Here is a 23,278-nt window from a genome sequence, read left to right as displayed (position 1 = left end):
AAGACACGATGGTGAGTAAACAAACATTATTATTATTGTTGTTGTTGTTGTTGTTGTTGTTGTTGTTGTTTTGTTTCACTTTTCAGTGAAACTTTCTGATGTTTGATTCTGAATCTGATGATTATTGATCCGTTTAACTCATTAATTATTAATTATTCACTGAATTAATTTTGTGTCTTTTTTTGTTTTTTTTGTGTCACGTGAAATAATTGACTATAAATATCATCAAACAACGTAAAACCCGTGTGTGTGTGTGTGTGTGTGTGTGTGTGTGTGTGTGTGTGTGTGTGTGTGTGTCTCTGTGTGTGTGTGTGTATGTGTGTGTCTGTCTGTGTGTGTGTCTCTGTGTGTGTCTCTGTGTGTGTCTGTGTGTTTGTGTGTGCTTGTGTGTGTGTCTCTGTGTGTGTCTGTGTGTGTGTCTGTGTGTGTGTGTGTGTCTGTCTGTGTGTGTGTCTCTGTGTGTGTCTCTGTCTGTGTGTGTGTGTGTGTGTGTCTGTGTGTGTGTCTCTGTGTGTGTCTGTGTGTGTGTGTGTGTGTCTGTGTCTCTGTGTGTGTCTGTGTGTGTGTGTGTGTGTGTCTGTGTGTGTGTGTGTGTCTCTGTGTGTGTCTGTGTGTGTGTGTGTGTGTGTCTCTGTGTGTGTCTGTGTGTGTGTGTGTGTGTGTGTCTCTGTGTGTGTCTCTGTGTCTGTGTGTGTGTGTGTGTCTCTGTGTGTGTCTGTGTCTCTGTCTGTGTGTGTGTGTGTGTGTCTCTGTGTGTGTGTCTGTCTGTGTGTGTGTGTGTGTGTGTGTGTGTCTGTGTGTGTGTCTCTGTGTGTGTCTCTGTGTGTGTCTGTGTGTGTGTGTGTGTGTCTCTGTGTGTGTCTGTGTCTGTGTGTGTGTGTGTCTCTGTGTGTGTCTGTGTGTGTGTGTGTGTGTCTGTGTGTGTGTCTCTCTGTGTGTGTCTGTGTCTGTGTGTGTGTGTGTCTCTGTGTGTGTGTGTGTCTCTGTGTGTGTCTGTGTGTGTGTGTGTGTGTGTGTGTGTGTGTCTCTGTGTGTGTCTCTGTGTCTGTGTGTGTGTGTGTGTCTCTGTGTGTGTCTGTGTCTCTGTCTGTGTGTGTGTGTGTGTGTCTCTGTGTGTGTCTCTGTCTGTGTGTGTGTGTGTGTGTGTGTGTGTCTGTGTGTGTGTCTCTGTGTGTGTCTCTGTGTGTGTCTGTGTGTGTGTCTCTGTGTGTGTCTGTGTCTGTGTGTGTGTGTCTCTGTGTGTGTGTGTGTGTGTCTGTGTGTGTGTGTCTCTGTGTGTGTCTGTGTGTGTGTGTGTCTCTGTGTGTGTCTGTGTGTGTGTGTGTGTGTGTGTGTGTGTGTGTGTGTGTGTGTGTGTGTGTCTGTGTGTGTGTCTCTGTGTGTGTCTCTGTGTGTCTGTGTGTCTGTGTGTGTGTCTGTGTGTGTGTCTGTGTGTGTGTCTCTGTGTGTCTCTGTGTGTGTCTGTGTCTGTGTGTGTGTGTGTAGTTGGAGCTGCAGATAGAGCAGTGTGTGTCTGCTGGTTTGACCTCTGACCTCGTCTCGTTGTTGCTCTGTGACGGTCTGAGCAGCATCACACTCACCAGGCTCCACCTGCTGGTTACCAAGGTAACCACCACACATGCTTTTATTCTGAAAGGACTGATCCACAACGCATGATTTTATTCTGTAAGGACGTAACCACAACACAGCAGCTTTTATTCTGAAAGGACTGAACCACAACACATGCTTTTATTCTGAAAGGACGTAACCACAACACAGCAGCTTTTATTCTGAAAGGACTGACACTTTAACCCTTTTACTACCCCACCAAGAAAAGAGCGATTGAAAAATTATTTGTTTGCATTTTTTATTCCATTTGGTCAATAATAAACACAAACACATGTATTTTTACAGACACCACGGTTATTTAAATATTCTATATATACTATATACTATGTATTATATATTCTATATTTTCTATATATGCTATATTTTATATGTTCTATATATTCTATATTTTATATATTCTATATATTCTATATATTCTATATATTCTATATTTTATATGTTCTATATATTCTATATTTTATATATTCTATATATTCTATATTCTATATCTTCTATATATGCTATATTTTATATATTCTATATATTCTATATTTTATATATTCTATATATTCTATATATTGTGGTTGAGATGTGGCTTCATGGTCAAAGTAACGACTTTCCTCCAGACACCAGAAACAGAAAAATCATAAATTATTCTAATTTATAAAGAAATAAACAACCCAAAAAAGTTATTTGTGCATTATATTCACTTTATTTATTTCAGGTAATCTGCCACCAAACGTATTGTTTTTGTGTCTGTCTACCTGTCTCTCTCCCCACCTGTCTGTCTGCCCAGGCCCTGTGTGGTCCTGGTCCTGGTCCTGGTCCTGGTCCTGGTCCTGGTCCTGGTCTCAGCAGGGTCCTGGTGGTGTTGAAGTCTTTACACATTCTGTCTGAGGACGAAGACGTCCTGCAGACGCTGATCCACCGGGGGCTGACCGCCAAAGTAATCTATTACTACTCTACTGTAGTCTATTACTACTCTACTGTAAACTATTACTACTCTACTGTAATCTATTACTACTCTACTACTCTATTACTACTCTACTGTAATCCATTACTACTCTACTGTAGTCTATTACTACTCTACTACTCTATTACTACTCTATTACTACTCTACTGTAAGCTATTACTACTCTACTGTAATCTATTACTACTCTACTGTAATCTATTACTACTCTACTGTAATCTATTACTACTCTACTGTAATCTGTTACTACTCTACTTTAAACTATTACTACTCTACTGTAAGCTATTACTACTCTACTGTAATCTATTACTACTCTACTGTAATCTATTACTACTCTACTGTAAGCTATTACTACTCTACTTTAATCTATTACTACTCTACTGTAATCTATTACTACTCTACTGTAATCTGTTACTACTCTACTTTAAACTATTACTACTCTACTGTAAGCTATTACTACTCTACTGTAATCTATTACTACTCTACTGTAATCTATTACTACTCTACTGTAAGCTATTACTACTCTACTTTAATCTATTACTACTCTTTCGCGACATAAGTCGCGAAAAATCTGCCCAAAATTTTGCATTGAAGTGAATGGGACGGCCGAAAAAAAATGAGGGAAAAAGAACAATAATTGGAGATTTTTAAACGTCTACTTCTCCGGCATAATTCCACCTAGAGACTCCATTTAAACTTTAAACAGTAGACACAAGTCTTGTGTATCGGTGTATTAATCCACGTTTCGATAGGTCATATAGTTTTTTATCAATCCCTGTTCAATGACCATGATCATTTTTGGAGAAATTCTGAGATTATAATGGGTGTGTATTGCACGGAATGTTCGTGTCACAGTGTGTGACATCATCACCAGAGTGTAGAGGGAGAGAAAAAACTGTCAAAAAATAAATTTGAAAACTGCGCTCCAGGCCGCAAATTCCACTCTACAGAAATAATTTATACATAGAAACGTAGGAAAATTAGTCTTCTCCCTCACAATCCTCTGGTAAAGCTGTCAGAGTTATAGTTTGGGCGTAGGACGCACAGATGATCCACCAACACCACCAACAGCCTCATTGGCTCCCATATTAAAAACACAGGGGGATTTCTGAAAAAGGGAGATGGAACAGTTTTTTTAGATCGCTCTAACAAAGCTATTTCTTCATTTTTCTTTAAAAAAAAACAACATATGTCGACGTTCAGGAAGAACTCAGGACGCTCAAAGTGAAGTCGGATCAATGATAGGTATTATGGTTTTGCCAAAAATGCTTTCTGTTCGAGGCCAGAAATTACAGTCCGTCAGTCTCTGCTGTCACTGTTCAGGAACAGGTGTCAGTTAATTCTGTTGATTGCTGTGATCTGATTGCCTTTGATCTTTGATGTGATTAAAGTTACAGATACACACACACACACACACAGAAACACACACATTTTGAGGTTAAAGGGCATTGTTATAAATCTCTGAAGAATCTCATCATAGTTTACACACACCGGCAGTAGCCCCCATGGCCCTTTCAGAATTTCCCCAGAGGAAATTTTCTAGTCTATTACTACTCTACAGTAATCTTTTACACAGGGAGCATGAGTAAACCAACGGAATGTTTGTTTGTTTGTTTTTTTGTTTGTTTGTTTGTTTGTTTGTTTGTGAGGTGGTGTTGTGGTTCGAGGCGGTCCGTGACCTGCTGACCTCTGACCTCCAGAGAGGCTCCGCCCTCCTGATCAACCTCTCAGAGGAGTTCTACCAGTTCTTCCTGGTGAGGAGCTGTCTGTCTGTCTGTCTGTCTGTCTGTCTGACCTCCTGTCTGTCTGTCTAACCTCCTGTCTGTCTGTCTGTCTGTCTGTCTGTCTGTCTGTCTGACCTCCTGTCTGTCTGTCTGTCTGTCTGACCTCCTGTCTGACTGACCTCCTGTCTCTCTCTCAGCTGTTGGGTCGAGCTTCTCTTCCAGGTTTGTATCTTTATTTTAATTTATTTTTTTAATCACTCTGCCCATCACTCACCTGTCTGTCTCTCCACCTGTCTGTCTGTCTCTCCCTCCACCGGCCTGTCTGTCTCTCTCTCCACCGGTCTGTCTCTCTGTCTGTCTGTCTCTCCACCTGTCTGTCTCTCAGTCTCTCAGCTGTCTGTGGTCCTTCTTCAGTTGGGTCAAGTTGCTCTCGAACCAAAAATCAGCTTCTCAGTGAGACTTGAGGTAAACAGTCTGTCCTAGTCTCTCCTAGTCTGTCCTGGTCTCTCCTAGTCTGTCCTGGTCTGTCCTAGTCTCTCCTAGTCTCTCCTAGTCTGTCCTGGTCTCTCCTAGTCTGTCCTGGTCTGTCCTAGTCTCTCCTAGTCTCTCCTAGTCTGTCCTGGTCTCTCCTAGTCTCTCCTGGTCTGTCCTGGTCTCTCCTAGTCTGTCCTGGTCTCTCCTAGTCTGTCCTGGTCTGTCCTAGTCTCTCCTAGTCTGTCCTGGTCTCTCCTAGTCTCTCCTGGTCTGTCCTGGTCTCTCCTAGTCTGTCCTGGTCTCTCCTAGTCTATCCTGGTCTCTCCTTGTCTGTCCTAGTCTATCCTGGTCTCTCCTAGTCTCTCCTAGTCTGTCCTGGTCTCTCCTGGTCTGTCCTGGTCTCTCCTAGTCTGTCCTGGTCTCTCCTGGTCTGTCCTGGTCTCTCCTAGTCTGTCCTGGTCTCTCCTGGTCTGTCCTGGTCTCTCCTAGTCTGTCCTGGTCTCTCCTAGTCTCTCCTAGTCCGTCCTGGTCTCTCCTAGTCTGTCCTGGTCTCTCCTAGTCTGTCCTGGTCTCTCCTAGTCTCTCCTAGTCTGTCCTGGTCTCTCCTGGTCTGTCCTGGTCTCTCCTAGTCTGTCCTGGTCTCTCCTGGTCTGTCCTGGTCTCTCCTAGTCTCTGTTGTTGTCTTCTAGTCCATCAGAACCTTGAACAGTGTCCTCGAGTCTCTGAGTCGCGAACAGAAGAAACTGATCCAGATGGACCAGAACCAGAACCAGATCCTGTAATACACACAGTACACACAGTACACACTGTACACACTGTACACACAGTAGTACACACTGTACACACAGTACACACAGTAATACACACTGTACACACAGTACACACTGTACACACTGTACACACAGTAGTACACACTGTACACACAGTACACACAGTAATACACACAGTAATACACACTGTACACACAGTAATACACAGTAATACACAGTAATACACACAGTACACACAGTACACACAGTACACCCAGTAATACACACTGTACACACAGTAATACACAGTAATACACACAGTACACACAGTAATACACACTATACACACTGTACACACAGTAATACACAGTACACACAGTACACACTGTACACACATTAATACACAGTACACACAGTAATACACACTGTACACACAGTAATACACAGTACACACAGTACACACTGTACACACAGTAATACACAGTAATACACAGTAATACACACAGTACACACAGTAATACACACTGTACACACAGTACACACAGTAATACACACAGTACACACAGTAATACACAGTAATACACACAGTACACACAGTAATACACAGTACACACAGTACACACATTAATCGTCTCCTTTCCTGTCTGTCTGTCTGTCTGTCTGTCTATCCCTCTACCCGTCTGTCTCTCTACCTGTCTGTCTGTCTCTCTACCTGTCTGTCTATCTCTCTACCTGTCTGTCTGTCTGTCTGTCTGTCTGTCTGTCTCTCTGTCTCTCTGTCTGTCTCTCTACCTGTCTGCCTCTCTACCTGCCTGTCTCTCTCTCTCTACCTGCCTGTCTGTCTGTCTGTCTATCTCTCTACCTGTCTGTCTGTCTCTCTACCTGTCTGTCTGTCTGTCTGTCTGTCTCTCTGTCTGTCTCTCTACCTGTCTGCCTCTCTACCTGTCTGCCTCTCTACCTGCCTGTCTCTCTCTCTCTACCTGCCTGTCTGTCTCTCTACCTGCCTGTCTCTCTCTCTACCTGTCTGTCTGTCTCTCTACCTGTCTGTCTGTCTCTCTACCTGTCTGTCTCTCTACCTGTCTGCCTCTCTACCTGCCTGTCTGTCTCTCTACCTGTCTGCCTCTTTACCTGCCTGTCTCTTTACCTGCCTGTCTGTCTCTCTACCTGCCTGTCTCTCTCTCTCTACCTGCCTGTCTCTCTCTCTCTACCTGCCTGTCTGTCTCTCTACCTGCCTGTCTGTCTCTCTACCTGTCTGTCTGTCTCTCTACCTGTCTGCCTGTCTCTCTACCTGCCTGTCTGTCTCTCTACCTGTCTGCCTCTCTGCCTGTCTGTCTGACAGTAACCAGGTGGCTGTGGCTGTCCTGAATGTGGGAGGTGAGTGTGGTGGACTACAGTTCCCATGATGCTTTGTGTGATGAGGACAGACAGTGACAGGTGACCACGCTGTGTTTTCATTGGCTGTTCTTCAGACTACGAGCTGCAGGTCAGCCTATCAGAGGCTCTGTGTCGCCTGACGCCCAAGAAGGAGCGCCAGCTGAGAGCCAATCAGTGGTTCTCCAGCCGTGACATCAGCAGCGCCTTCTGTGACATCAGAGACAGAGACTTCGAGGTGGTGAGTGTCCACCTGTCTCACTGCCTCCACCTGTCTCACTGTCTCCACCCGTCTCACTGCCTCCACCTGTCTCACTGTCTCTCTCTCTCTCTGTCCTCTCTCTCTCCCTCTCTCAATTCAATTCAATTGGCTTTATTGGCATGACGTAACAATGTATATATTGCCAAAGCAAGCATCAGAAAAAAAGATAACAAGATAAGGAAAGCAATATTTACAATAAATTATAATTCTGTTATTCATTTTAGATGAAAAGAAAAACTAATAACAATAAAAGAAAGCAATATTTACAATCATTGAATTACAATCAACATATAATTTATACAATCTAACTGTCCCAGCAAAAAAAATAAGAAAAGTAAAATTAAAAAATAAAAATAAAAACAAAACAACCAACAGCTGTGTGTCACTGGCTGTCTCTCAGTGTGTTACAGGCAGAAACATAGAGTGCTGCTAATCTAGAGCTCTGTGACCCTTCCCCGAGGAGGAGCGGCAGTTTTTCCTCATCTGACCATTTTAAAAAACCTTTTTTGACGGATTCAAATTTTTGGAAATATGTTTCTCTAATTAGTTCATATTTTTGACATTTGGTGAGGAAGTGTAGCTCTGTCTCAGGCTGACTGAGGCTGCAGTGGCAGCACAGCCTCTGCTCTGCAGGGAGCAGCTCCTCCTGGTCCTCCCTGTTTCCACAGCCAGTCTGTGTTCACTCAGTCTGTTTCCACAGCCAGTCTGTGTTCACTCAGGCTGTTTCCACAGCCAGCCTGTTCACTCAGTCTGTTTCCACAGCCAGTCTGTGTTCACTCACTCTGTTTCCACAGCCAGTCTGTGTTCACTCGGTCTGTTTCTACAGCCAGTCTGTGTTCACTCAGTCTGTTTCCACAGCCAGTCTGTGTTCACTCAGTCTGTTTCCACAGCCAGTCTGTGTTCACTCGGTCTGTTTCTACAGCCAGTCTGTGTTCACTCAGTCTGTTTCTACAGCCAGTCTGTGTTCACTCAGTCTGTTTCTACAGCCAGTCTGTGTTCACTCGGTCTGTTTCCACAGCCAGTCTGTGTTCACTCAGTCTGTTTCCACAGCCAGTCTGTGTTCACTCAGTCTGTTTCCACAGCCAGTCTGTGTTCACTCACTCTGTTTCTACAGCCAGTCTGTGTTCACTCAGTCTGTTTCTACAGCCAGTCTGTGTTCACTCAGTCTGTTTCCACAGCCAGTCTGTGTTCACTCACTCTGTTTCTACAGCCAGTCTGTGTTCACTCAGTCTGTTTCTACAGCCAGTCTGTGTTCACTCAGTCTGTTTCTACAGCCAGTCTGTGTTCACTCAGTCTGTTTCCACAGCCAATCTGTGTTCACTCACTCTGTTTCTACAGCCAGTCTGTGTTCACTCAGTCTGTTTCCACAGCCAGTCTGTGTTCACTCAGTCTGTTTCTACAGCCAGTCTGTGTTCACTCAGTCTGTTTCCACAGCCAGTCTGTGTTCACTCAGTCTGTTTCTACAGCCAGTCTGTGTTCACTCAGTCTGTTTCCACAGCCAGTCTGTGTTCACTCAGTCTGTTTCCACAGCCAGTCTGTGTTCACTCAGTCTGTACTTTGTCAAGGTTCGTCTCAGCTGTGGATCCGTCACCGTGCTCAGATAATCTGCTGTGGTGTCCTGTCGCTTCAGATCCAAGTAGCACTGCATTTTGCTCTGTGTTTTGGTTTGTGTTTGCCAATAGGTGATGTAGTCTTGTTTTAGCTGTTTTGTAATTTGGTTGGGTCTGATTGGTGCAGTGCTCTGTCCCTGGGCTGTGTCTGTGGTGCAGGTTTGTGACCTCAGCCTCAGGACCAGCTGGCTCAGGGGGCTCCTGCTGCTCATCTCCTGGTATTGCAGGGCTTGGAAATGATATGAGAGGGGGTCACTTAGTTTTAGATGTGTCCAAAAGTTAATTGCTCTTTTTTGTATTTTGATTATTAGTGGGTATTTGCCTAATTCTGCCCTGCATGCATTGTTTGTGGCCTTCCTCTGGACATGTAGAAGGATTTTACAGAACTCTGCATGCAGGGTCTCAATGGGGTGTTTGTCCCACTGAGTCAATTCTTGTTTTGTAAGTGGACCCCACACCTCACTGCCATAAAGTGCAATTGGTTCAATAACACATTCAATTAATTTTAGCCAAATTCGAATTGGTATTTCAGTTAGTATATTTTTCTTTATAGCATAGAAAGCCCGGCGTGCTTTCTCTCTCAGCTCATGAACTGCATCCTTCAAGTGTCCAGTTGAACTTAATTTTATTCCTAAATAAGTATAATGTGTGCAGTACTCGACCTGCTGTGGACCAATGGAGAACTTGGGGAGAATGTCTTGAGATCTGGATCTTTTTTGGAATATCATTATTTTGGTCTTTTTGGGGTTTACTGTCAGGGCCCAGGTCTGACAGTACTGCTCCAGCAGATCCAGGCTCTGCTGTAGACCTTGTGCTGTGGGGGACAGCAGAACCAGGTCATCTGCAAAGAGGAGGCACTTCACCTCCTGACTATGGAGACTGACACCCGGTACTGAGGACTTTTCTAGGGTAGTTGCTAACTCGTTTATATAGATGTTGAAGAGTGCAGGGCTGAGGTTGCAGCCCTGACGGACGCCTCGTCCTTGGCTAAAGTATTCTGTCCTCATTTTACCCATTTTTACACTGCACATGTTGCCAGAATACATTGATTTAATAATGTCATATGTTTTACCCCCTATACCACTCTCCAGAGTTTTGTAGAATAATCCAACATGCCAAATAGAATCAAAAGCTTTTTGGAAGTCAATAAAACAGGCGTACAATTTGGTTTTATCTTGGTTTATATGTTTATCAATGAGGGTATGTAGGGTGTAAATATGATCGGTTGTTCTGTGTTTTGGTATGAATCCAATTTGGCTTTTGTTCAAGACATTGTGCTCGGTAAGGAAGTTCATAAGTCTGGTGTTCATAATGTTACAGAAAACCTTCCCCAGGTTACTGTTCACACAGATGCCTCGGTAATTATTAGGGTCAAATTTGTCTCCGTTCTTATAAATTGGGGTTATAAGTCCCAGATTCCAGATCTCAGGAAAGAAACCTACACTCAGAACCAAATTGAATAGTTTTAATACGGCCAATTGGAATTTTTTGTCCATGTTTTTTAGCATCTCATTCAGGATGCCGTCAGGCCCACTAGCTTTTTTAGTTTTGAGGCTCTGCAGTTTCTTCAGGACTTCCTGCTCAGTAATTGGTGAGTCTAATGGATTCTGATTATCTTTTATTGCTAATTCTAATTGAGTCAACTTCTGATGAATTTGAGATTGTTCTGTGTTTGCATTAGTTTGAACAGTGTGATACAGGGTTTTAAAATGAGTGGTCCATATATCACTGTTTTGTATGGCCAATTCTTGGTGTTGAGGTTTGTTTAGATTTTTCCAATGTTGCCAAAAGTTGTTTGTGTTGATTGCCTCTTCAATTATTGTTAGTTGCTGTTTGTTATATTGTTGTTTTTTGAGTCTGAGTGTACGTTTGTAGAGTTTCAGGGTCTCACAGTAAATAAGACGCAGATCAGCATTGTGGGGGTCTCTGTGTTTTTGGTTTGATAGCGTTCTAAGATTTTTTCTAATCGTTTTACAATCTGTATCAAACCAGTTTGTTTTTGTTGTGGTTGTTGGTTTGTTCTTGGTCAATTTTAGTTGTGCTTCTTTTGCTGTTTGCCTGAATATATTGTTAATATTGTTCACTGCTAGATTGATGTTTTCCTTATCGCAAGAGTAAGTACAATCCAGAAAGTTATCTAAAAGTGTTTGGATTTTTGGGCTGTCAATTGCTCTCTCGTATTGTTCTGTGCTGTTTTGGTCCCATCTGTATGAGTTTGTGATTTTGTACAGCTTATTGGGTTGTGTGTGTACCATTTTAATGTCTGATCTTTTAATAAACAGGGTAATTTGGCTGTGATCAGACAGGGGGGTGAGCGGTTTAACTGTGAATGAGCTGAGAGAGGAAGGTTCAAGGTCTGTGATCATATAGTCTACAGTACTATGGCCGAGAGGTGAGCAGCAGGTGAATCTACCCAGGCTGTCCCCCCGCACCCTACCGTTGACAAGGTACAGACTGAGGCTCTGGCAGAGCTGCAGCAGCTCTCTGCCGCTCTTGTTGATGACCTGGTCACTATTGTTCCTGTGGGGCAGAGTGAAGGTGTTAGACATTTCTCCATGTGTGATGTATTTGTCCCCTTGTGGATCTGTGAGGTCAGTCAGTGTTCCTGTGCGTGCATTTGTATCCCCGCAGATGAGCACATTTCCCTGGGCCTGGAAATGGCTTATCTCTGTTTCTAGGGTGAGGAAGGTGTCTTCTGAGAAGTAGGGTGATTCGGAGGGAGGGATATATATTGCACAAATAAATAATTCCAGATCTGTTAATAAAAGTTCTTTCTTTAGTTTTAACCATATGTAATATTTGCCCATTTTTAGTGGCTCAATTTGAATATGTAGATCAGATTTATACCAAATAATCAATCCTCCAGATTCCCTACCTCTATTAGTGTTGCTGTGTTTCTGAGATGGTATTATGATTTCTCTATAATTGCTGGGACAGTGGGTCATAGTGTCAGCTTTACACCATGTTTCCTGTAGGATGATCATATCTATATCTGTAAGGTTTGTTTTAAATTCTGGCGCCAAAGTCTTCAGCCCAAAGGCTGAAGACTTTAGGCCCTGTATGTTCCACATGCATATAGAAAGAGATTTCATTATAATATAGATGACAGTTAGAAGGAAACAAATGAAAACAATTTGAACAATTTGAACAATTGGACCGTCAAGAGAGTCACAAACACTGAACTGTTTAAAATGTAACATGTTCAAACAATATTAAGTAAAAAAAATAAAAAATAAAATAAAATAAAAATAAAAAAGTTGTAACATTAATAGTAATCTTTACCTTAAGTGTGTGTGTGTGTGTGTGTGTGTGTATGTTTTGTGTGTGTGTGTATCATTACAACATTAGTTCAGTTTGGTGCAGATATACTGAAGCAGTTGTTTGATCTCCTTCATCCCCTCTGGCTCCACTCGTCGTCGGACGGCCTCTGCGTAGCTGCGTGGGGCTTGGTGTGACTCTGTCTGCTGTAGCTGTGGGACGGGGTTGGACAGGGTCTGGGGACCAGGCTCTTGGTTCTGGTAGACGTTCTGGTTTGGTGTGGGGTAGTACCCTGATTCAGGGCCTGTCTGACGTCGTTGCTGGAGGTGGTGGTATTGTGGTGGAGGTGGTGGATGTGGGGGTCTGTGGGGTACGCTGGGTCTGGGTGGGTGTCTGGGAGATCTTTGGCTCCTGACGGGGTCTGGTGGGTAATGCAGGTCCCTGGTAGATCCTCTGGCTGGTCCTCTGGTTGGTGTGAGATGAAGGTTTTGACGGCCCAGTGCCACATCCTTCAGTGTTTTGGTGAGTATGCCCACTGCCTGCTTTCTTAAGTGGGAGTGGTCAAACAGGTGCTCAGGAGTGATGGTTGGGTGATGTGCAACATGCACATTAGGGAGCGAGGCGCACCCTCTGGTGATGTCAGCATTCACCCTGTGGATGGTCTTGGGGTGAAAGTCTCTGCGGGGTAGCAGGGTAGAGATGGTGATTCGTGAACTTGGAAAGGATGCAGCTGCTTCCTCTGCTACATTGGTGACCAGATTACCAACCCGTTCCTGTTCCTCACGCAGGTTGTTGGTGCCAGTGTGGATCAGTATATGGCCTGGTGTGCCAAATTCAGGGTGGGCGAGGATTTTGAGTGCAGCCTCAGTTGTGGGGCACCAGATCTTTGACACTTTCATATTAGGGAAGAGCTTTTGTTCTTGGATGAACTTCCCGTTTGAGTCAATAAGGATAGCGACTTCTGTGTCTTTTTTCAGGGTGGTGGGCTGGCGTTGTGAGGTGCCTGGTGTGGAGGGGGGGCAGGGGGCTGGTGGTCTTTCCTCTGCTGCATTCTCACTGGGGGGTGGGGGCTGAGTGATCGTAGGGTTGTGGGGCACGAGGGGCTGTGGCTCTTCTATACATGTAGGTGCCTCTTCAGTCTGTGCTCTGTGCTGTAGCTCTACCATGATGGCTGAGAGTTCCCTCGTCATCTCGTCTCTCATCTGCGCCATTTCTCTTCTCATGGTGTCTTTTGTTTCCCACAGCTCTGTGGTGAGGGCCTGTTTGTCCTTCTGCAGGTTGGAGATCTGCTCTCTTAGCTCTTGTGAAGTCGTCTCCATCTGGTGTTTGTATTGGCTGAGTTGTTCCTGGAGGTCAGAGTGTGGTGTGGTGCTGGTGCTGGTGGTGAGGAGCTGTTCTCTCAGCTCGGTCAGCTCCACCTCTAGTAGAGCCAGTCTGTCTCTCAGGAGGCTGCTGGTGTGCTGGTCTGTGCTGACTCTCTCTCTCTCTCTGACCTGTCTCTCTCTCTCTCTGACCTGTCTCTCTCTCTCTCTCTGACCTGTCTCTCTCTGACCTGTCTCTCTCTCTCTCTCTCTCTCTCTGACCTGTCTCTCTCTGACCTGTCTCTCTCTCTCTCTCTCTCTCTGACCTGTCTCTCTCTGACCTGTCTCTCTCTCTCTGACCTGTCTCTCTCTCTCTCTCTCTGACCTGACTCTCTCTGACCTGTCTCTCTCTCTCTCTCTCTCTCTCTGACCTGTCTCTCTCTCTCTCTGACCTGTCTCTCTCTGACCTGTCTCTCTCTCTCTCTCTCTCTCTGACCTGTCTCTCTCTGACCTGTCTCTCTCTCTCTCTCTCTGACCTGACTCTCTCTGACCTGTCTCTCTCTCTCTGACCTGTCTCTCTCTCTCTCTCTCTGACCTGACTCTCTCTGACCTGTCTCTCTCTCTCTCTCTCTCTCTCTCTCTGACCTGTCTCTCTCTCTCTCTCTCTCTGACCTGTTTCTCTCTGACCTGTCTCTCTCTCTCTCTCTCTCTCTGACCTGTCTCTCTCTGACCTGTCTCTCTCTCTCTCTCTCTGACCTGACTCTCTCTGACCTGTCTCTCTCTCTCTATCTATCTCTGACCTGTCTCTCTCTCTCTATCTCTGACCTGTCTCTCTCTCTCTCTGACCTGTCTCTCTATCTCTGACCTGTCTCTCTCTGACCTGTCTCTCTATCTCTGACCTGACTCTCTCTCTCTCTCTCTCTCTCTCTGACCTGTCTCTCTCTCTCTATCTCTGACCTGTCTCTCTCTCTATCTCTGACCTGTCTCTCTCTCTCTTCAGGACTGTCGCCGTTTCCTGAACATTGTGAACCGTCACCATGGCGACAACAGGAGGTGATTAACTGAAATAAACAACTTGTTCACTTGTTTACATGTTTACCTGTTTATTGTTCCCTGTGTTCTGTCTGACAGGGTGTACACCTTCCCCTGTCTCAGAGCCTTCCTAGAATCCACTGAGGTAAAACACTCTGCCCTTAATGACGACTTTACATCGATATATACAGACTATACACAGACTATATGCAGACTATTCAGTTTATACACGGACTATATACAGACTATACACAGACTATATGCAGACTATTCAGTTTATACACGGACTATACACAGACTATACACAGACTATACACAGACTATATGCAGACTATACACGGACAATATGCAGACTATATACAGACTATACACGGACTATATGCAGACTATTCAGTTTATACACGGACTATACACAGACTATACACAGACTATACACAGACTATACACGGACTATGCACAGACTATGCACAGACTATACACAGACTATACACAGACTATACACAGACTATACACGGACTATGCACAGACTATATACAGTTTATACACAGACTATATACAGACTATATACAAACTATACACAGACTATATACAGACTATACGCAGACTATATGCAGACTATATACAGTTTATACACGGACTATATACAGACTATATACAGACTATACACGGACTATATACAGACTATTTACAGACTATACACGGACTATATACAGACTATACACGGACTATATACAGACTATTTACAGACTATACACGGACTATATACAGACTATTTACAGACTATACACGGACTATATACAGACTATACACGGACTATATACAGACTATTTACAGACTATACACGGACTATATACAGACTATACACGGACTATATACAGACTATTTACAGACTATACACGGCCTATATACAGACTATACACGGACTATATACAGACTATTTACAGACTATACACGGACTATATACAGACTATATACAGTTTATACACGGACTATATGCAGACTATATACAGTTTATACACAGGCCATATACAAACTATACACAGACTCTGAACAGACTTTGTGAGGATAATGTATTTTTCTACTTTTCAGATTTTCCGACCCAAAGACGAGAAACTTGACGAGTTCTGGATTGATTTTAATGTCAGTTCAGGATGTGTGAGCTTCTTCGTAGACGAGCCTCAGGTACTCTGTGTCCTCATGTCCCCTGTGTCCTCATGTCTCCTGTGTCCTCATGTCTCCTGTGTCCTCATGTCCCCTGTGTCCTCATGTCTCCTGTGTGTCCTCATGTCCCCTGTGTCCTCATGTCTCCTGTGTGTCCTCATGTCTCCTGTGTCCTCATGTCTCCTGTGTGTCCTCATGTCTCCTGTGTGTCCTCATGTCCCCTGTGTCCTCATGTCTCCTGTGTGTCCTCATGTCTCCTGTGTGTCCTCATGTCTCCTGTGTCCTCATGTCTCCTGTGTGTCCTCATGTCTCCTGTGTGTCCTCATGTCCCCTGTGTCCTCATGTCTCCTCTGTGTCCTCATGTCCCCTGTGTCCTCATGTCTCCTGTGTCCTCATGTCTCCTCTGTGTCCTCATGTCTCCTGTGTGTCCTCATGTCTCCTGTGTGTCTCAGGGGTTCCTGTGGGGGTCGATCCACCTGCTGAAGGAGGACGTGGACCTCTACAGTCTTCAGCTCCGCCAGGACGGTCAGAACCTTCTAGAACTAGAAACCTCTAGAACTAGAAACCTTTGAACTAGAAAACTTTGAACTAGAAACCATTAAAACTAGAAACCTCTAGAACTAGAAACCTCTACAACTAGAAACCTCTGAACTAGAAACCTTTGAACTAGAAACCTCTAGAACTAGAAACCTCTAGAACTAGAAACCTTTAGAACTAGAAACCTTTAGAACTAGAAACCTCCAGAACTAGACACCTTTAGAACTAGAAACCTCTAAAATCAGAACAATTTAGAACTAGAAACCTCTAGAACTAGAAACCTCTAGAACTAGAAACCTCTAGAACTAGAAACCTTTGAACTAGAAACCTCTAGAACTAGAAACCTCTAGAACTAGAAACCTTTGAACTAGAAACCTTTAGAACTAGAAACCTTTAGAATTAGAAACCTCTAGAACTAGAAACCTTTAGAACTTGAACCCTCTAGAACTAGAAACCTCTAGAACTAGAAACCTTTGAACTAGAAACCTCTAAAATCAGAACCATTTAGAACTAGAAACCTCTAGAACTAGAAACCTTTAGAACTAGAAACCTCTAAAATCAGAACCATTTAGAACTAGAAACCTCTAGAACTAGAAACCTCTAAAATCAGAACCATTTAGAACTAGAAACCTCTAGAACTAGAAGCCTTTAGAACTAGAAACCTCTAAAATCAGAACCATTTAGAACTAGAAACCTCTAGAACTAGAAACCTCTAGAACTAGAAACCTTTAGAACTAGAAACCTCTAAAATCAGAACCATTTAGAACTAGAAACCTCTAGAACTAGAAACCTTTAGAACTAGAAACCTCTAAAATCTGAACCATTTAGAACTTGAAACCTCTAGAACTAGAAACCTCTAGAACTAGAAACCCTTAGAACTAGAAACCTCTAAAATCAGAACCATTTAGAACTAGAAACCTCTAGAACTAGAAACCTTTAGAACTAGAAACCTCTAGAACTAGAAACCTTTAGAACTAGAAACCTCCAGAACTAGAAACCTTTAGAACTAGAAACCTCTAAAATCAGAACAATTTAGAACTAGAAACCTCTAGAACTAGAAACCTTTGAACTAGAAACCTTTGAACTAGAAACCTTTGAACTAGAAACCTTTGAACTAGAAACCTCTAAAACTAGAAACCTTTGAACTACAAACCTTTGAACTAGAAACCTCTAGAACTTGAACCCTCTAGAACTAGAAACCTCTAGAACTAGAAACCTTTGAACTAGAAACCTCTGGAACTAGAAACCTCTGGAACCAGAAACCTCTAGAACTAGAAACCTCTAGAACTAGAAACCTCTAGAACTAGAAACCTTTAGAACTAGAAACCTCTAGAACTAGAAACCTTTAGAACTAGAAACCTCTGGAACTAGAAACCTCTAGAACTAGAAACCTCTAGAACTAGAAACCTTTAGAACTAGAAACCTTTAGAACTTGAACCCTCTAGAACTAGAAACCTCTAGAACTAGAAACCTTTGGACCTAGAAACTTTTAGAACTAGAAACCTTTAGAACTTGAACCCTCTAGAACTAGAAACCTTTGGACCTAGAAACCTTTAGAACTAGAAACCTTTGGACCTAGAAACCTGTGTAATTTTACATATTTTTATGGATTATTTTACATCACCAAAAAAATATATAAAATTGTGTGTGTGTGTGTGTGTGTGTGTTCCCATGATGCACTGGGGCAGAGGTGGTCCTCAGCGTTCGGCTGAACAATCCCATCATGCACCTGGACAGCCGAGGTCAGACGGTGGAGCTGACCTTTGACCCTGAACATCAGAGAGAGCTGGAGACAGCTGCTGGGAGGGTCTTCATGGTACCTGTCTGTCTGTCAGCCTGTCTGTCTGTCTGTCTGTCTGACAGCCTGTCTGACAGCCTGTCTGTCTGTCTGTCTGTCTGTCAGTCAGTCTGACAGCCTGTCTGTCTGAATGTCTGTCTGTCTGTCTGAACGTCTGAGGGTCTGTCTGTCTGTCTGAACGTCTGTCTGTCTGTCTGTCTGTCTGACAGCCTGTCTGTCTGTCAGTCCACCTGGCTGTCTGTCTGACCGTCTGTCTGTCTCACTGACTGTCTCACTGACTGTCTCACTGACTGTCTGTCTGTTTATCAGAAGGGGTCTGCAGGTGGTCTGGTCCAGGCGTCCCCCCCAGCAGACAGACAGGTTGTTAGATCCTACAGCAGGAAGAAGAAACCTCCGAGTCAGCTGAAGAGTGAGACAGACCGGCACTTAATCAACTTAATGAACTAAATGAGCTCTTAATGAACTGTCTGTCTGTCTGTCTGTCTGTCTGTCTGTCTGTAGTTTTGCCTCTGTCGTCTCCGAGCAGTGAAGAAGACTCGTCTGTCGTGAAGGTATCCATAAACATCAGCTGATGTTTATTATGTAAGTAAAAACAACTTGTTTGGACTTTAACATTAAAGATGTTTTATTGTTTTCAGACTCCAGTGAGCCGATCAGAGTTTCTGTTTGACCAGATCAGACACTCGACTCCAACATACTGCTCAGGTCAGTCCTCTCTGGCTACAGACTCAAAACAACCACAGAGACTCAAAACAACCACAGAGAGACTCAAAACAACCACAGAGAGACTCAAAACAACCACAAAGAGACTCAAAACAACCACAGAGACTCAAAACAACCACAGAGACTCAAAACAACCACAGAGAGACTCAAAACAACCACAAAGAGACTCAAAACAACCACAGAGAGACTCAAAACAACCACAGAGACTCAAAACAACCACAGAGAGACTCAAAACAACCACAAAGAGACTCAAAACAACCACAGAAAGACACAAAACAACCACAGAAAGACACAAAACAACCACAAAGAGACTCAAAACAACCACAAAGAGACTCAAAACAACCACAGAAAGACACAAAACAACCACAGAAAGACACAAAACAACCACAAAGAGACTCAAAACAACCACAGAGAGACTCAAAACAACCACAAAGAGACTCAAAACAACCACAGAGAGACTCAAAACAACCACAAAGAGACTCAAAACAACCACAGAAAGACACAAAACAACCACAGAAAGACACAAAACAACCACAAAGAGACTCAAAACAACCACAAAGAGACTCAAAACAACCACAGAAAGACACAAAACAACCACAGAAAGACACAAAACAACCACAAAGAGACTCAAAACAACCACAGAGAGACTCAAAACAACCACAGAGACTCAAAACAACCACAAAGAGACTCAAAACAACCACAGAGAGACTCAAAACAACCAGAGAGACATAAAACAAGATGTCCATGAGACGGTTTGTTTTTCAGGACTTCCTGTGGAGGCGCAGCCAGACGTGTCTCCTCTCCGACAGGTAAACGTCTTCTCTAAAGTCCAGATTAAAAAAGTCAAACTTCCTGTGTGTCACTTCTGTTTCCTGTTGACTTCTGCAGGAAATGTTCAGGGACAGGAAGAGGAGCGCTCCGGACTCAGGTCTCACAGTCTGTCCTCTCCTCTCTGCTCTGTGTAAACAGCCTCTCCTGTCCTCTCCTCTCTGCTCTGTGTAAACAGCCTCTCCTGTCCTCTCCCCTCTGCTCTGTGTAAACAGCCTCTCCTGTCCTCTCCTCTCTGCTCTGTGTAAACAGCCTCTCCTGTCCTCTCCCCTCAGCTCTGTGTAAACAGCCTCTCCTGTCCTCTCCTCTCTGCTCTGTGTAAACAGCCTCTCCTGTCCTCTCCTCTCTGCTCTGTGTAAACAGCCTCTCCTGTCCTCTCCTCTCTGCTCTGTGTAAACAGCCTCTCCTGTCCTCTCCTCTCTGCTCTGTGTAAACAGCCTCTCCTGTCCTCTCCTCTCTGCTCTGTGTAAACAGCCTCTCCTGTCCTCTCCTCTCTGCTCTGTGTAAACAGGAGAAACTGGACACATTTTAAATCATGTATGAGTATTTTACTCTCAGACGTGTTATTTTTTCTGACTGAGGGGTTTTTATGTTATTCCCTGCTTCCTGTCTGAAGGCTACCTGTCAGGCCAAACTGAGGGCCTGCCGACCCATAAGAGGAGGGCGGAGCCTCATCCGGAGGGGGAGGAGTCTATCTCCCTTCTGACAGGTAGTTTGTCTGGGAATGTGCCTCAGCGTTTGTTGTTTTCTGAACCTGCTCACCTGCTCGCAGAGTCACCTGAGGAGGCGGGGCCTCCAGAGCAGAGGGAGGAGCCTGTGGAGCCACCAGGGGCAGAGCCAGACAAGGGGGCGGGGCCAGCATCGGAGCAAGTATCAGGGGCGGAGCCAGGCAATGGGGCGGGGCCAGCATTGGGGGCGGAGCCAGTATCGAGGGTGGAGCCAGCATTAGGGGAGGAGCCAGTATCGAGGGCGGGGCCAGCATTGGGGGTGGAGCCAGTATCGAGGGCGGAGCCAGCATTGGGGGCGGAGCCAGAGTCTGAGCTGAAGGAGGCTTTCAGCATCTTCACAACACAACTGGAACAACACTTCTCCGTCAGTGCACAAAGTCATTGATTACTGATAATTATCGATTATTATTGACTATTGTTTATTATTGACTATTGCTGACAGTTACTGACGATTACTGACAATTATTGATGATTATTGACGATCAGTAACTGAAGCTTTGTTAACAGAACTGCCTGCAGAATGTTGAAACTCAAGTTCTTCTGTCTTTACAAGAGTGTCAACGACACGTCACCTCACTGCTGACAGCTGTCCATCAACACAGGTACCGCCCACTCACACCTGTCCATCAACACAGGTACCGCCCACTCACACCTGTCCATCAACACATGTACCGCCCACTCACACCTGTCCATCAACACAGATACCGCCCACTCACTCACCTGTCCATCAACACAGGTACCGCCCACTCACACCTGTCCATCAACACAGGTACCGCCCACTCACTCACCTGTCCATCAACACAGGTACCGCCCACTCACTCACCTGTCCATCAACACAGGTACCGCCCACTCACTCACCTGTCCATCAACACAGGTACCGCCCACTCACACCTGTCCATCAACACAGGTACCGCCCACTCACTCACCTGTCCATCAACACAGGTACCGCCCACTCACTCACCTGTCCATCAACACGGGTACCGCCCACTCACTCACCTGTCCATCAACACAGGTACCGCCCACTCACACCTGTCCATCAACACAGGTACCGCCCACACACTCACCTGTCCATCAACACAGGTACCGCCCACTCACTCACCTGTCCATCAACACAGGTACCGCCCACTCACTCACCTGTCCATCAACACAGGTACCGCCCACTCACACCTGTCCATCAACACAGGTACCGCCCACTCACACCTGTCCATCAACACAGGTACCGCCCACTCACTCACCTGTCCATCAACACGGGTACCGCCCACTCACTCACCTGTCCATCAACACGGGTACCGCCCACTCACTCACCTGTCCATCAACACGGGTACCGCCCACTCACTCACCTGTCCATCAACACGGGTACCGCCCACTCACTCACCTGTCCATCAACACGGGTACCGCCCACTCACACACCTGTCCATCAACACGGGTACCGCCCACTCACTCACCTGTCCATCAACACAGGTACCGCCCACTCACACCTGTCCATCAACATAGGTACCGCCCACTCACACCTGTCCATCAACACAGGTACCGCCCACTCACTCACCTGTCCATCAACACGGGTACCGCCCACTCACTCACCTGTCCATCAACACGGGTACCGCCCACTCACTCACCTGTCCATCAACACGGGTACCGCCCACTCACTCACCTGTCCATCAACACAGGTACCGCCCACTCACACCTGTCCATCAACACAGGTACCGCCCACTCACACCTGTCCATCAACACAGGTACCGCCCACTCACACCTGTCCATCAACATAGGTACCGCCCACTCACTCACCTGTCCATCAACATAGGTACCGCCCACTCACTCACCTGTCCATCAACATAGGTACCGCCCACTCACTCACCTGTCCATCAACACAGGTACCGCCCACTCACACCTGTCCATCAACACTGGTACCGCCCACTCACTCACCTGTCCATCAACACAGGTACCGCCCACTCACACCTGTCCATCAACACTGGTACCGCCCACTCACACCTGTCCATCAACATAGGTACCGCCCACTCACTCACCTGTCCATCAACACAGGTACCGCCCACTCACTCACCTGTCCATCAACCCAGGTACCGCCCACTCACTCACCTGTCCATCAACACGGGTACCGCCCACTCACTCACCTGTCCATCAACACAGGTACCGCCCACTCACACACCTGTCCATCAACACAGGTACCGCCCACTCACTCACCTGTCCATCAACACAGGTACCGCCCACTCACTCACCTGTCCATCAACACAGGTACCGCCCACTCACTCACCTGTCCATCAACACAGGTACCGCCCACTCACTCACCTGTCCATCAACACAGGTACCGCCCACTCACACCTGTCCATTAACTTGTCTGTCTGTCTGCCTGCAGGCTGGACTTGCTGCAGAGCTTCCAGGTCCAGGTCTCTGGTCTGCTGACTCGTCTGGACCAGGACTCGTCGTCTCTGAACTCTCTCAGCTCTCAGATTCTGGTCTTTATTAACTTTTAGTTTCATCGTTTGATTCTGAAAAACTCCAGAAACGTTAAATGCATGAAAGCAACAACAAAGTTAGACCAGGTCCAGGTCTCGGTCCTGGTTTAGTCATCTTTTGTCTTTTTTTGGTCATTTTGTGTCTTAGTGAGACCAGGTCCAGGTCTCAGTCCTGGTCCAGGTCTCACTGTGGCCCCGTCTGTCCCTGCAGAGGTTCTTCCGGTCTGAGATGCAGCGCCTGGGCTCCTTCTGTGACCAACACCTGAGCAGGTCTGATCCAGATCCTGTTGGACTCTCTGTGGTTCTGGTTCAGACCCGTTCAGACCTGGATCTGGTTTCTGTCCCCTCAGGTTGGAGTCGCTGGAGAGTCGAGGACGAATCGTCCGTCCAGCCAATGAGGGAGGAGAGACGAGCTCGTCCAATCAGGAGCAGGACAGACCTGTGACCCGGTCTCTGAGTCCAGATCCAGATCCAGAACCAGAACCCTGGTCACAACCACAACCCTGATCAGATCCAGAACCAGAACCCTGGTCACAACCACAACCCTGATCAGAATCAGAACCCTAATCAGAACCAGAACCCTGATCAGATCCAGAACCAGAACCCAGATCAGAACCAGAACCAGAACCATTATTATTATTATTATTATTATTATTATAAGTAATAATAAATATTAAAACATTTTGGGTAAAAA

General features: G+C 45.3%; 1 protein-coding gene across 3 annotated transcripts; it reads left to right on the top strand.

Moving 5' to 3' along the window:
- Window positions 1-23,278, top strand: sycp2l (synaptonemal complex protein 2-like). 3 transcript variants are annotated; one of them, XM_059327259.1, is made up of 24 exons: window positions 1-11; window positions 1,486-1,605; window positions 2,384-2,533; window positions 4,207-4,311; window positions 4,479-4,503; window positions 4,667-4,746; window positions 5,445-5,533; window positions 6,844-6,878; window positions 6,974-7,116; window positions 14,307-14,359; window positions 14,438-14,483; window positions 15,428-15,520; window positions 15,952-16,024; window positions 17,725-17,852; window positions 18,147-18,243; window positions 18,336-18,385; window positions 18,473-18,539; window positions 19,323-19,366; window positions 19,446-19,485; window positions 20,002-20,094; window positions 20,667-20,715; window positions 22,485-22,584; window positions 22,796-22,854; window positions 22,935-23,278. In XM_059327259.1, the coding sequence occupies exons 1-24, from the start codon at window positions 9-11 to the stop codon at window positions 23,089-23,091; spliced, it is 1,899 nt and encodes a 632-aa protein (XP_059183242.1). In that variant the 5' UTR covers window positions 1-8; the 3' UTR covers window positions 23,092-23,278. The 3 variants fall into 3 exon arrangements, 2 of the variants coding, with proteins under 2 accessions (XP_059183242.1, XP_059183241.1); XM_059327258.1 differs by having other exon boundaries at window positions 18,144-18,243; XR_009389918.1 differs by lacking the exons at window positions 22,796-22,854; window positions 22,935-23,278 and having other exon boundaries at window positions 18,144-18,243; window positions 20,621-20,715.

The sequence above is a fragment of the Centropristis striata genome, chromosome 23 (assembly GCF_030273125.1).
Source record: "Centropristis striata isolate RG_2023a ecotype Rhode Island chromosome 23, C.striata_1.0, whole genome shotgun sequence".
Taxonomy (NCBI): domain Eukaryota; kingdom Metazoa; phylum Chordata; class Actinopteri; order Perciformes; family Serranidae; genus Centropristis; species Centropristis striata.
This window is presented reverse-complemented; position numbering and strand designations above follow the sequence as displayed.

Coding starts and splice junctions, on each gene's coding strand:
- sycp2l (XM_059327258.1), top strand. Junction 18,540..19,322: donor GACTCCAACATACTGCTCAG/GTCAGTCCTCTC, acceptor TTTGTTTTTCAG/GACTTCCTGTGGAGGCGCAG. Junction 20,095..20,666: donor GTCTATCTCCCTTCTGACAG/GTAGTTTGTCTG, acceptor TGTCTTTACAAG/AGTGTCAACGACACGTCACC.